The sequence below is a fragment of the Panthera uncia genome, chromosome B4, assembly GCF_023721935.1.
Source record: "Panthera uncia isolate 11264 chromosome B4, Puncia_PCG_1.0, whole genome shotgun sequence".
NCBI classification, from domain to species: Eukaryota; Metazoa; Chordata; class Mammalia; order Carnivora; family Felidae; genus Panthera; species Panthera uncia.
The window spans coordinates 43,022,411-43,036,982 of record NC_064809.1 but is presented as its reverse complement, the minus strand read 5'-3'; the positions used below and the strand labels follow the sequence as shown (position 1 = coordinate 43,036,982).

The window sequence follows — 14,572 nt, the reverse complement described above, 5'->3', positions numbered from 1 at the left end:
CCAGGCTCTGAGCAGTCAGCACAGAGCCCAACGCGGGGCTGGAACTCACATACCGCGAGATCGTGACCTGAGCCGAAGTTGGACGCTTAACCGACTGAGCCACCCAGACGTCCCATCCTATGGCATCCTTTATATACCTATCTGTAGGTTTCCTCTATTAGGCAGTGAGCTGGTTCTTCTTCTTCTTCTTCTTCTTCCTCATATGAAGGGCACTATGCTTTTTAAGTAAAATTTAATTGATTAATTAATTTTAGAGAGAGATTGTTCTCGCACATGAGTGGGGGAGGGGTGGATGGAGAGAAAGAGATGTGGAATCCAGGGAGAAAGAATCCCAAGGAGGCTCCACTCTCTCAGCACGGAGCCCCATGCGGGGCTCAATCCCACAGCCCAGGGATCATGCCCTGAGCCGAAATCAAGAGCAGATGCTCAACGAGTTGAGCCACTCAGGTGCCCCAGGCAATGAGCTTCTTCACATTAATCTTCTATCCTTGCATCCCTGGCTCCTGCCAGTTGAAAAGTTGCACATTTGATAAATGTTTAGTGAATGAGCAAACACATGAATAAATGAATGCATGTATGAAGTCGTATTTCATTTTTCTTATATTTGGCCTGAAACAAAGATTTATCTATTGTGTTGCGTTGTCATTTTCTTAAGAGTCATCAATTTTAGAAACAGAAATAAAGGTACAAATGGGAACTCAACACGGCATTGTTTTCGTTTCCTGCCTTTGACTATCGGATTGGACTATTCAAGCTCAACTTGTTAAAACTCATTAAGTGACTATCCCACATGATTTGACTCATACATCCTCTTTTGTCTGCGGGCAGTTGTCTTAAGAACAGAGGAAGGATCTCTCAAATGCTGTGTCAATTCAGGGACTCAGTAGAACAATGGAATACCGTTCTGAGGTAGAAAATTTGGATGAAGATGGTTATACTCGTTTAGACTTCAGCTCTCAAGGCGTCACTGGGAGACATGTGGTCTTAGAGAAAGGTATTTTTTCTTTCTGCCTTCAACATTCTTGTTGTCATCAACTAAAACACTTACGCGGGGAAAATTTGAAAGATTTGGTATTTGTAGGAGGAAAACCTTTTAAAAGGTTCTCAGACATCACTGAGGATATTTGAAAGTGTACTAAGCCTTTCCTCATGGCAAATATTAGGTGACTAATTATTAGTATTTAAAATAATTATTATGATGACAGAAAATACCTACAATTTCTCCGTTCTGTAGAAATAGACACTTCGGCACTAAGGAACTGTACATAAGTGTGATGAATGCAAAGATGAAGAAATTTTAGTGGGAGTGGCTTGTTGCTTGATTGGCAGAAAGGAGCAAATTGTAGAATGGAGGTCATGGAAACTTCGAGAAGTGTATGTCAACAACATCAGAATATTGAAGATAAGAAAGAGAAGAATAAAACGATGGAAGATGGACAAGAAAAAATCCAAATATTTGGTTTAGTGGTAAAGGCAAGTTGGAAGTCATAGGGTTTGGAATCATGAATCTGATGTGGGTTTTTGTGACAAGAAATTGATTTGGATTTTTTTTAAATCAAAAGTTGGGGGTCTTTGTATACCAGCGTTAGAAACTGTGTGTTAGATGAAAATGTGTGTTAGAGGAAAGGTGTGTTAGATGAAAAGATCCTATAAACAGGATATGAGTGTTAAACGTAATATGAAAAGAGTGAAAATGGTGAAAGAGATTGAAAAATCTCTCTCTTCACAGAATGAACCATTTAGTGTCCTCTATGGTTCTCCTATTATACAATTCTCTGAAACACTTAGACTGCTTATTCTCAGTCAAAGGCAGAGCTATAGTCTTTGTTGCAGTGCATTAACATAAAATAAGTTTCCTGTTATCAAGAGAAGATTTTTTTCACAAGTTTTGACATGAGCATTTGCACTCCTCTGCTTTCTGGTCATTCACATTGCTCATTTCCCCTTTACCACTTATGCAATTCTTTTCTTGCTCAACTGGTTTAAGAGGACTGGCAAACTGGATGATGTAAGAGGTAGGGAGTCAGGTGCATGTCTCTACGTATTTGTTGACAAACAGTGAGTTATGTATAATGACCTAGTAATCTCTGGACGAGATGCTTTTATGTGCTAGCCCATTTGGTTCCCACAACGATCTTCTGAGGTATTATTACCCAATTTTTCACAAAGAGAAATGAATAAGCAGAGGGAGTAATTCACCCAAGGTTATGCAACAAATAACTGAAAAGAGAAGGTTGCCCTAAGGGACCCATGCTATTTCCCCACATTAAGCTGTCTTTTATAAAAATGAGTGGGATTTCAGGGGCGCTTGGGGGGCTCAGTCAGTTAAGCGTCCAACTTTGGCTCAGGTGAAGATCTCGCCATTGGTGGGTTCGAGCCCCGCGTCCAGCTCTGTGCTGACAGCTCAGAGCCTGGAGCCTGCTTCGGATTCTGTGTCTCCTCCTCTCTCTGACCCTCCCATGCTCATGCTCTGTCTCTCTCTCTCTCTCTCTCTCTGTCTCAAAAATAAATAAACATTAAAAAAAATTAAAAGAAAATGAGTGGGATTTCAGAAATCCTGATAGTGTCAGGACCTAGAGACGTCAATGTGAAACTAAAATTAGGAGTGTACAGATGTCAGGGCATGTGCTGAAATTACAGTTCTGGCACCTGAAGAGGTATGATAAAGGAGAGAGAAAATTCAGATAATCCCAGATGACTAGATTATTTGCGTGTAATGGTTCACATCAGAATGTGCCAGATTTTGATGAACTGTAAAACTGAAGTGCTGTGTGATTTACCCTACTTCTGCATTTAATTTCTGTTCCCTCTGGCTTCCTAGGAACTTGTGCTACGTCTCCTTATTGGCGTCCCATTGCCGTGACCTTGGGAATCCTATGCTTGGTAATACTGGTGGCAGCTGTGGTCCTGGGTACCACGGGTAAGTATTTGGGGGGGGGGGAGAAATTAACAACAACGACGACAACAACAACAGACATTTGATAAGCATGTATACTGTGCCAGACACACTTTTAAGAGCTTGACATGCATAATCTAACGTAATCTGTATATTAGCACGTGCTCTCTCTCAAAAATAAATAAACATTAAAAAATTTTTTAAAAGAGACTATAACTATTTTTATGAATCTTATGATTTAAGGAAATTGTTTTGTACCTGATCTTTAATCTAAGTTCCCTTGAATAATATCAGGAATTACCTGAGGCCCTTACTAAACAGACATTCTGTGATGGGTGAATGAGTTCTTTTAGATTTTATATCTCACAAATTCTATTGTCAATAACATATTATTGTGCCTTTGGGGTTTTTTCAAGGAGCTCTCATTTTTAAATAACAGAAAAAGGATAGATTAATTACTATTTCAAATCTGTCATGCTCCAATTGGCTCTATTTCATTTGCCTCTTGCTTTCTCTTTCATACTCTTTCTTTACTTGTTTGATTTTTTCTCATTTTTACTACACCTTGATGGAAGTTATTTTTTTTTCCTTTCCATCTATTTAATCTATCTATCATCTATTCTATTATCTATCTATCTATCATCTATTTATTTATCTATCATCTATCATCACTATCTATTATTTATTATCTATCTTGACCTCTCAATCAGCAATGTGTTCTCTATTTATCATGAATCAAGAATATATCCCTTTGTGTTCCAACAAAAATATGGGTTTGGGAATTATAATTTCAAATATAGTAGAATGACTTTTTTTTTCTGTCACTATAATTGTTGTTGGTATATGAAGCTATTTGGAGACCCAATTCAGAGAGCAACCCATTGAAGAATGACAACTTTCCATCAAGAAATAAAGAGAACTACAGTCAACCCACACAATCATCTTTAGAAGACAGTGTGGCTCCTACCAAGGCTTTCACAACCACAGGCAAGGGCAGAGTTAAAAGATGAGTGGAATCCTTAATCCAGAAAGGTCAATTATTGGTGCTAAGACCTGGAGTAGGGTGGGTAAAGAGAGCACTTTTACATGCAGGGATTGTGCGTTCAGGGAAAGCACATATCAGTATTATCTCACAATAGTATGCCCCTATCATATATATAATAAAGTGATATAAATATCCCATGCTTTTGGCCAGACATTGCTAAGTTGGATTTTTTTTTGAAATCAGTAACTAATTGATCACTTTCTATGTATTTCGATCTATAGATGATGGTATAACTTGATGCAAAGGAAAGAAATGTGTTCTCTCCTCTTTCAGAATTGACATTTAAAATTTTTTTTTTAATTTTTTTTAACGTTTATTTATTTTTGAGACAGAGAGAGACAGAGCATGAACGGGGGAGGGTCAGAGAGAGAGGGAGACACAGAATCCGAAACAGGCTCCAGGCTCTGAGCTGTCAGCACAGAGCCCGACACGGGGCTCGAACTCACGGACCGTGAGATCATGACCTGAGCCGAAGTCAGCCGCTTAACCGACTGAGCCACCCAGGCGCCCCCAGAATTGACATTTTAAAGGAATGTCATTAGAATAGGAAATAGGATGTCAGGAAGAAAGGCAGAGAAAAAGGAAAGAAGGGAAAATGTGCTAAGAATGAAGAGGCTAAATTGAGCACATGCCAAAAAAATAGACCTAATAGATATGTTCTTAAAAACTCTGGTTATATTTGTTTTTCTTTAATCATACAATTTCATTAATTTTATTACAGTTTGATATGCACTTTACCCTTATTTCTAATTGTGTCATAATTGACTGTGACAATATTTTGACTTCAGTTTTCCATTTCTGGACCCATATCTTCTCACTATTTGTATCACATAGCTAATGATACAAAACAGAGATATTCTGTAATATGAATCATTGCTTTTATTCTTTTCTGCTTTGGAAAGCTGTATTGTTAATTGGATCTCACACCTCTAAAAGAAGTTAACATGAAATTACTGTATATCTCAAAGATTGATTTAAGTTGATTTGTTTTAAGAATTATCATGAAGAAAGGGAGGTCTGGACTGAATTTGAAAGAATAGAATACAAATCAAAAGGGAAAGGAGGACTGACTGCTTAAAACACTGTTTATAATTATTCAATTTATATTTAAAGTTTAAATGAATGGAGGATTTTATTATGGTCTCTTATATAAAAATTGTATCCCTATTGAGGTGATTGGGTGGCTCAGTGAAGCGTCCAACTCTTGATCTCACCTCAGGTCATGATCTCACGGTTTATAAGATAGAACCTCTCATCAGGCCCTGTGCTGACAGTGCAGAGCCTGCTTGGGATTCCTCTCTCTCGCTCTCTCTCTCTCTCTCTGCCTCTCTGTCTCTGTCTTTCAAAATAAATAAACAAACTTTCAAAACTCATAACCCTATAGTTTGAACTGAAAATGAAATATATCACTGGCAATTCATTGATTATTAAGTGTCCACGGGATGAATGGTCGCTTGCACTGAAAGAGTAAATTGGTATGATCTGAACGTCATTGTATTTACTTTTTATTTCCAGGAGTTTTTTCCAACTCTTGTCCTCCTAACTGGATCATACATGAGAACAACTGTTACCTATTTAGGACATCATTAGCTTCCTGGAATAGCAGTAAAAAACAATGCTCTCAACTGCACTCTAATCTCCTGAAGATAGACAGTGAAAAAGAACTGGTAAGTGTAGACTTCAGTTGTAATGATCTGTGGTCTCTAGTGAGCAGAAAAATAAAGGTAGATTCCAGATAATGATAATTTTCCCTAAAAGAAAGTCACTTTTCATATCCTCCATAATTATAATAATAGCATGTATTAAATGGGTAAAATATATAATATGTTTATTTATTATTTTATACATATATATAGAGAGAGAAAGAACAAGCATGGGACAGGGGCAGAGGGAGAGAGAAAATCTTTAGAAAAAAATTTTTTTAATGTTTATTTATTTTTGAGAGAGAGTCAGAGCATGAGCAGGGGAGGGGAAGAGAGAGAGGGAGACACAGAATCCGAAGCAGACTCAAGGATCTAAGCTGCCAGCACAAAGCCCGTTGCGGGGTTCAAACCCACCAACCGTGTGATCATGACCCGAGCTGAAGTCGGACGCTCAAACAACTGAGCCACCCAGGTGCCCCGAGAGAGAAAATCTTAAACAGACTCCATGCTCAGCCCAACACGGGCTCGATCCCACAACCCTGGGATCATGACCGGAGACAAAATCAAGAGTCAGACAGACAACGGACTTAGCCACCCAAGCGCTCCTATGTGCTTTTTAAAATTAATTAATTCTAAAAGTAAATACGTTTCACTTTAAAACAAATCTGTTCAAACACACTCCAAGTTTGCCTGACTGTAATAATCAGACCACTCCTCATTTTTGTGGGTTTGGGTTTCAATTCTTAAAGTTGGTGGAGTAAAATAGAAAATTCCCTGCCTTGTCAGCATTATTATCAAGGAAAATAGCAGTAATAATAATACACATTTATAAATCATTTACTCCTTGAAATATCCTGGGAAAGGAAAAGAGGTTTAAAAAGTAACCTTGCAAGTTCAATGCTTACATAGTTTGTAAGAAGAAAGTAACAACTCAACAGCTGCTAAAAACTAAATATCTCGTATTGGCAATAGATGACATAGGAATTCAGAGACATGCCAGTGTAGATAAAGTTTTACAGAAAAAGTGGGACTTATAATGCATCATGAATGAAGGGTAGGACTCAGTTGGACTATGAGTAGGAATTAAGAGTCAGGAAACACTCCATACATCTAAACAATCTATAACTTCTACCTTTGCTTTCACTTCCTCTCAATTTTTGTGTTTCTGTCCCACATCACCTAACGGTTGTGGTTCACATGAAAATTAATGGAAGTAGATTATGGCAAGGAAGGAGAAGGACACTGGAAGTTGGTTGGGCTCATAGATGTTTCTCTCATTTGTCAACAATTCAAATGTCGTCATTAAAACTCAAATTACTGGGGCGCCTGGGTGGCTCAGTCGGTTGGACGTCCGACTTCGGCTCAGCTCATGATCTCGTGGTCCATGAGTTCGAGCCCCGCGTCGGGCTCTGTGCTGACAGCTCAGAGCCTGGAGCCTGTTTTGGATTCTGTGTCTCCCTCTCTCTGACCCTCCCCCGTTCATGCTCTGTCTCTCTCTGTCTCAAAAATAAATAAACGTTAAAAAAAATTTAAAAAAACCCCTCAAATTACTTATTCATAAAACACGCCGTGGAACTAAATTATTTTTATAGGTTTTTTTTTTTTTAATCTAACTCTGCAGAGCATTTCTTGACAAAAATCATATCAGTTCATATAGTCAATCTGAGGAGAAGATAGTGGCTTGTCATCCATGAAAACTGTGGAAGGGCTCTGTCATCTTTGGATTTTGTTGGGCAAGTTGGAAGGAGGCTGTACGATTTTGACGTTACGGATCTGTTCTTCATTGGAAAATTAAACAATAACGACTCTGAAGGAGTGAAATATGCTTCTGGAAACACCCAATGGCATTCGATGGTTGGCACTTTTCTCTAGGTTGATGCCAGCCTATGCATGCATTCTTTATCAAAGCGATTCAATCTGCTGTCTCTATTTCAACGTCTGTAAGAGTTTTTTCCCCATCTATTTTGTCTATCATCTATGTCAATTCATTCCCTCTACCACTCTTGGACATGCGTTTGTATTTATGTTTTCCTACAGGAATTCATAATGAAGCAAGCGTCTTCTCAACCCGATAATTCATTTTGGATAGGGCTTTCTCGCCATCATACTGAAGGACCATGGCTCTGGGAGGACGGCTCGAGATTCTCTTCTGACTTGTAAGTAACTGGAAAGACAAAGCTTCATGCCCTTTCTCAGAAAGCTAAGAGCATGCCAACCAGTTAAGAATCTGATTTGTGGGCCATTGATAAGAAAGAGAGGCAGAAAGAAAAATGATAGCGAGAGACAACGAGTGAATCAGGAAAAAGAAAAAAGAAAAGAAAAGAAGATGGTAGAGGAGGACTTTACAGTCAAAAAGAGTTGACTGGTCATCTAGTGTTGCTAACACAAACGTGCCTCAGCTTTCTTATGAGGAGGGCATTTGCACATGTCGGCAGCTGTCCAGTTAGGGGGAGCTGTCACTGTTAGTATAAAACTCTGGCTACAAGCATGGGCTTTGGAGTTGGCTCTCAGCTTGAGCCAACGCTTGGTCCGCTCACTGTGTGAAATTAGGTAAGTTGCTTAACCCACCTGAGCCCCTTCCTCCTCATCTATAAATGAGAATGAAAATAGTACCTACCTGGTGGGCTTTTAAGGTAAAGAAAGGAGATGAAAGTAACATCACTTAGCACAGTGTCCCGTGCCTAGTAAATACGTGTGCCGCATGCTGTTATCCTTAATTGTAAAAGCAACACATTTTACATTTTACAGAGTTCTTTGACACATAGTTTACATTTGCTTAGTTATAAGTTCTTCCTTGTTGTGTGTGTATCAGCCAGAATTCTTTAGAAAAAGATCTATGTAGATCACCTATTGGTTCTGAAGAACCCTGACTGATACACGTGACATTGAGAAATAATTTATCCGTGGAGATTTACTATCAGGAATTGGCTCATGTGATTAGGGAGACCGAGAAGTCCCACAGTCTGCCATCTGCAAGCGGGAGATCCAGGAGAGCCTGTGGTCATAAATTCAGTTCAGGTATGGAAGGGTGCTAACAAGGGGAGCTGATGTATAAAACCTAGTACTCGGGTAGAGACGAGCTACCCTGAGATGTCTAAGTTCACACGGTGAGGCAAGAAAAGGCAAACTCTTCTTCTGTAGGCTTCTTTGTTCTATTTCAGCCCTCAGTGGATTGGATGATGCCCACCCATATTGGGGTCTGCGTCTGCTTTCATGTATCCACGGATTCAAACGCTAATTTCACCCAGAACCACTTTCACAGATATAATTAGAAATAATGTTAATTTGGGTGTGGCCAGTCAAGTTAATGCAAAAAAATTAACTATCACAAAGTGCTGAGGTCTTCTTCACTGTAATTGTCAGTTAGTTTCTTTGTCATATCTGAAGAATATGGAATTATATTTTCCTTTTCAGTTTCTATTATTAGTGTGTGTGTGTGTGTGTGAGAGAGAGAGAGAGAGAGAGAGAGTGTGTGTATAAGAGAGAGAGAGAGAGAGAGAGAGAGAGAGAGCCTGTTCTCCCATTATTTTCAGGTGTCTTTTCCAATTCAATTTCTCTTTTCAAAGAAAGAAATTTTGGTTTTATTGATTCCTCTGTGCCTTTAAAAAAGTTTCTTTTTAAAAATTTAAAAAAAAAATTTTTTTAACGTTTATTTATTTTTGAGACAGGGAGAGACAGAGCATGAACGGGGGAGGGTCAGAGAGAGGGAGACACAGAATCTGAAGCAGGCTCCAGGCTCTGAGCTGTCAGCACAGAGCCCGACACGGGGCTCGAACCCACAAACCACGAGATCATGACCTGAGCCGAAGTCGACCGCTTAACCGACTGAGCCACCCAGGCACCCCTAAAAAATTTCTTTTATTAATTTCAGTTCTCATCTTTACCATTTCTTTCCATTCAATTTCTTTGTGTTGAATTTGCTCTTCTGTCTCTAATTTCTCATATGAATGCTTGACTTATGAAATTCCTCTTTCTTTTTCTCAAATATGTGCATTCAAGGCTATAATTTAATGTATTTTATTGTCATTTAGTTCAAATACTTTCTAATTTGCATGCAGAGTCCATAGATCCATAGGTCCGTAGACTTAGAAATGCATTTCTTAATTTATAAATACCTGTGTGTTTCTATAATTATCCCTTTGCTTTGGGTTGCAGCTTAATTCCATTATGGTCAGAGAACATACTCTGTGTGATTGCAATTCTCTGGTTTTTATCTTTTATCTTCTTTCCCTACAGAGAGAAGTATATTAAAGTCTCCCATTGTGATTCTACTTACCATTCTGTAACCATTTTAGTTGATGTGCCGAAGCTGTATTATTAGGCACATTTAAATTTAGAATTTTTATACTGTACAGGTGTATGGTCCATCCTATGAATTTTTTCTTTTCTTTCTCTCCTCTTTTTGAATTGTTTAATATTTTTATTACTCCATTTTTCTTTGATTTTTTAAAAATGTTTATTTGTTTTTGAGAGAGCGAGAGAGAGAGAGACCATGAGCAGGGGAGGTCAGTGAGAGGAGTGGGCCAGAGGATCCAAAACAGCTCTGTACTGACACAGGCAAGCCCGATGTAGGGTTCAAACTCATGCACGGTGAGATCATGACCATGGATCCAAAGTCAGGGTCAAAGTCAGAGGCTCAACCACTAAGCCAGCCAGGCATACCCTACCCCATTTTTTCTTATAATAATTTAGAATTTACTCTTTCACTAATTTTTTAGTAGTTGGTCTAAAGATTACAACAAATATCCTTCACTCATCAAAGTCTAATATTAATTGTTTGGTTTATTTTAAATGTTTGTGTGTGTGTGTGTGTGTGAGAGAGAGAGAGAGAGAGAGAGAGAGAGAGAGAGAGAGATTGAGAGTAAGCAGGGGTGAGGGGCAGAGAGAAAGAGAGAATTCCAAGCAGGTTCCATGCCATCAGCACAGACCCTGACACGGGGCTCTATCCCATGACCCTGAGATCATGACCTGAGGCAAAATCAAGAGTCAGAAGCTCAACTGACTTGAGCCACCCAGGTGCCCCAAATCTTAATTGTTTTTTAATGTTCTTCCTGGGAATATAAAAAATATTAGAATATTACTTTACTCTGTGTACTCTCTCCTCAATTTACATGCTATTATTTTTGTGGAGTTTATTTAATGCTCTCACATTAAATTTTCCACATTTTAATATCTCTGCAATTGGCACCTGTCTTACAACTGCTGTCCTTTTATAATCACTGTAGGTCTCAGCTGAAGTTGAAGTCTGTCAAGGATTAGCATTTGTTTCTGCCAGTCAGAGAGAGGCACCACAAACGTGAGATTACTCAAACACTCTACTTGGTTTTTCGTTTTGTTTTGTTTTGTTTTGTTTTGTTTTGTTTTGTTTTAAACTACACTGGTATTACGGATTCAGATAGAACTATGTAAGTGACAGTTACTTCTGGGGCAACTTCTTGGGGAATATAATTTTTTCTTCCCATCTTCCACCTGGTGGCGAGACTGAGACATGCACTTCTGACAGTCTTTTCTGTGCGGTATTTTAATTTTCATTGACTTCTGCACCGAATTAGTCCTTTGTTTTCCAGTTTCTGCAGGGTTTTCTATTAAATTCCCATCCTGGATGGATTTATTTCACAGTATTAGGTCAATAAATGGCCTATCAACAATTGATGACCCTCTTGGACTCAATAAAAAATACAGCCTTAACAAACAGTAGATTTATATAGTCATCTCCTCTAGATTTTTCCACATATTTATGGTTTGTAATGCTTTTTATTTTCTTCTGCCTCTCCTACCAACCATTTTTCTTACCCTGAAGAATACTCCCTGATTCCTTTTAGAGTGGAAATTTCAGAGTTTAATTCTCTGTGTTTGTCTAAACCTGTTTCTATTTCAATTTTTCCAAAAAATATTTTCTTTGAGCATAAAATTGAAAATTTGTTGTTTGTTTGTCTTGGCCATTCAAAGATATTGCCATGTTTTTCTTTTTTCTTTTCTTTTTTTCTTTTTTTTTTTTTTTTTTGGTTTGGTGTTTTGAAAGGTCATCTATTTGAAGGTTAACATATGTTTAAAATCTGATGTCTTCTCAGCTTTGGAAAATTCTCAGCCATACTTGCTTGAAATGTTGCTTCTTCCCTTCCTCTGGGATTCCAGTTATATACATTATAAACCCATTCTCAATATTCTGTATGTCTTCTCTGCTTCTTCCTGAATCTTTCAGCCTTTTTTTTTCTTTAGATATTTACTTCTCATATATCTTTGAGTTCACTAGTTTTTTTTTTCCCATCTATGACTAATCTGGTGTTAAAAACCTCCATTAAATTTTTAATTTTGTGTCGTAAATTTCTCAGTTCTATGGTTTCAGTTTGGTTCTTTCTCACATCTAATCTGTCACTATTTACAATTCCTGGCTTTCTTCCACGAGGCCTAAATCAAGGCTGTTTCCTGCTTTAGCCTAGTCATTTCTACAAAAGAATTCTCTCAATCCTCCAGCCTCAGGGCCAAGAAGAGATAGATACACAAGATGAAGCGTTCCAGTCTGTAGCTGTTATGGTGAGGCTCAGTGATGCCCTTCAAGCTTGACTGATAAACGCCGCCCTTTCAGGAGAACTGTTCTATTTCAGCAAAGAGAACAGGGCCATACACCCACTTACCATGATAATTATCATAATTGTCTATCATGGTATTGTAATACAACTCTGTCTTCAGAATGAATTAAAATACATAATGCTGTTTTCCCTGCCTTTAAATGGGCTCGATATCTATGATTCTTCATTAGTGCTAGGTATTTCTCAATAATAGCTCCTCTGATTGGTCTGTTCACTAAATACACCCAAAGATAATTTCACTAGCCTGTTGTTTCATTTGATAAATATATTTCTAGATGAGAGGTTGAAAGATCAACAAAGCACTTTCTATGGGATACTGAGCGATTTTTCTTATTTGTCAGGAGCTTTATTTCATTTTATGTAACTATCAGTGTTTCTCTTAAAATTTTTTTGAGTCATTTTTATGCGTTAATAATGAAGACTATCCTGTTACCATTTGAAAACTAATGCAATGTAAATTCAAATTTCCTTTTTCAATAACATGGACACTTCAGAAACTCTTTTCACAATATCCTTGCCAATTTCTTTCAGCATTGTATAGACAGTAGACAGTGTTTCTTATGTTCTTTCTAATCACCTCTTTGTATTTTAACAGGTTTCAGATCAGAAGCACAGAAATTCAAGAAAACTCATCTCACGATTGCGTGTGGATTCACCTATCAATAATTTATGACCAACTTTGTAGTTTGCCTTCATACAGTATTTGTGAGAAGAAGTTGTCAATAAAATGACGAGGCTGTTGATGTAAAGAACAGAGAGAAGTATGTAACAACCAGAAGGGCAAAAAACAAAACAGGAAAGAAAGACACTGGAGGTCAGAATAAATGCTAAAAATAATCAAGAGAGCTTAGCCAGCTTCAGTCTTAACTGAGAAACGGTATGGAGAGTCTGTGATGCTGTACTTTTCAACTGTTTTGGCAGACCAGCCTTACATTCTAGTTAACAGAGCCCTACATGTGGAGTAGGGACAGCTGAACTTCTAGGTCCATTCTACCATTGGCTTAGCATTAACCTGGAGTTAGCCACATATCCGTGGTGTTTCAAAAGGCTCTTTATTTCTGGGCCGGCCACACTCATTTTTCTGTCCTTGAAAGGTGCCCCTGGAGTACATGTGGTGTGTTCCCATGATGCTTTCTTCCACTTCTAGCAGTTTACCAGACACAAGTGGAAGGCAAAATGTATTTCTGAACAGCTGAATGAAGAAATGAGAAAGAACGTCTTCACTACAATCAGAGCTATTCCATCATCTTGTTCATCGATGTGGTCACGGTTATGATCAAAAGCATCATGAGGGGCGCCTGGGTGGATCAGTCGGTTGAGCGACCAACTGCAGCTCAGGTCATGATCTCACAGTTGGTGGGTTCAAGCCCCATGTCAGGCTCTGTGCTGACATCTCAGAGCTTGGAGCCTGCTTTGGATCCTGTGTCTCCCTTTCTATCGGCGCCTCTCCTACTCACGCTATGTCTCTCTCTCTCTCAAAAATAAATAAACATTTAAAAAAATCCTTTAAAAAATTTTTCTCTGTCTCTGGGGTACATGGGTGGCTCAGTCGGTTAAGCATCCGACTTCAGCTCAGGGTATGATCTCACAGCTCATGAGTTCGAGTCCCACGTTGGGCTCTGTGCTGACAGCTCAGAGCCTGGAGCCTGCTTTGAATTCTGTGTCTCCTTCTCTTTCTGCTCCTCCCCCACTTGTGCTCTGTCTCCTCTCTCAAAAGTAAATAAAAATGTAACAAAAAAAATTGTTTAAAAAAAGTATCATGAAAAAGCAGCAACTCCATCTTTTTATTTATTTATTTTTTCGTATAAATAGCTCAGAGAGTACGTCTGCCACATTTCTGACTAATAAGATTTTGTATAATGTGAAGTTGTATGGGAATTTCTCTTACAAGAAAGCTTTCTCCTTTTTAAATACTATCAATCAAAAAGGATCTGGTAATGAATATAGAAAAAAACAATCCCATTGCTGCGGTATTAACATCCTAGAAGGCAAAACGTGTCGTACTATTTTTGATGATTAACATTTGGAAGTTTTTTTTTTTTTTAATTTATTTTTTAATATATGAAATTTACTGTCAAATTGGTTTCCATACAACACCCAGTGCTCATCCCAAAAGGTGCCCTCCTCAATACCCATCACCCACCCTGCCCTCCCTCCCACCCCCCATCAACCCTCAGTTTGTTCTCAGTTTTTAAGAGTCTCTTATGCTTTGGCTCTCTCCCACTCTAACCTCTTTTTTTTTTTTTTCTTCCTTCCCCTCCCCCATGGGTTTCTGTTACGTTTCTCAGGATCCACATAAGAGTGAAACCATATGGTATCTGTCTTTCTCTGTATGGCTTATTTCACTTAGCATCACACTCTCCAGTTCCATCCACGTTGCTACAAAGGGCCATATTTC

At 38.4% G+C, this 14,572-nt stretch overlaps 1 protein-coding gene across 4 annotated transcripts; it reads left to right on the top strand.

Annotated features, from left to right (window-relative positions):
* Positions 1 to 636: 636 nt before the first annotated feature.
* CLEC7A (C-type lectin domain containing 7A) lies at positions 637 to 13,678 on the top strand. 4 transcript variants are annotated; one of them, XM_049627111.1, is made up of 6 exons: positions 707 to 994; positions 2,822 to 2,920; positions 3,746 to 3,883; positions 5,457 to 5,608; positions 7,622 to 7,740; positions 12,770 to 13,678. In XM_049627111.1, the coding sequence occupies exons 1-6, from the start codon at positions 892 to 894 to the stop codon at positions 12,903 to 12,905; spliced, it is 747 nt and encodes a 248-aa protein (XP_049483068.1). In that variant the 5' UTR covers positions 707 to 891; the 3' UTR covers positions 12,906 to 13,678. The 4 variants fall into 4 exon arrangements, with proteins under 4 accessions (XP_049483070.1, XP_049483069.1, XP_049483067.1 ...); XM_049627112.1 differs by lacking the exon at positions 7,622 to 7,740 and having other exon boundaries at positions 672 to 994; positions 12,770 to 12,847; XM_049627110.1 differs by lacking the exon at positions 3,746 to 3,883 and having other exon boundaries at positions 698 to 994.
* Positions 13,679 to 14,572: the final 894 nt, after the last annotated feature.

Coding starts and splice junctions, on each gene's coding strand:
- CLEC7A (XM_049627111.1), top strand. CDS start 892: ATGGAATACCGTTCTGAGGTAGAAAATTTGGATGAAGATGGTTATACT. Junction 995..2,821: donor ACATGTGGTCTTAGAGAAAG/GTATTTTTTCTT, acceptor CTGGCTTCCTAG/GAACTTGTGCTACGTCTCCT. Junction 2,921..3,745: donor TGTGGTCCTGGGTACCACGG/GTAAGTATTTGG, acceptor TGGTATATGAAG/CTATTTGGAGACCCAATTCA.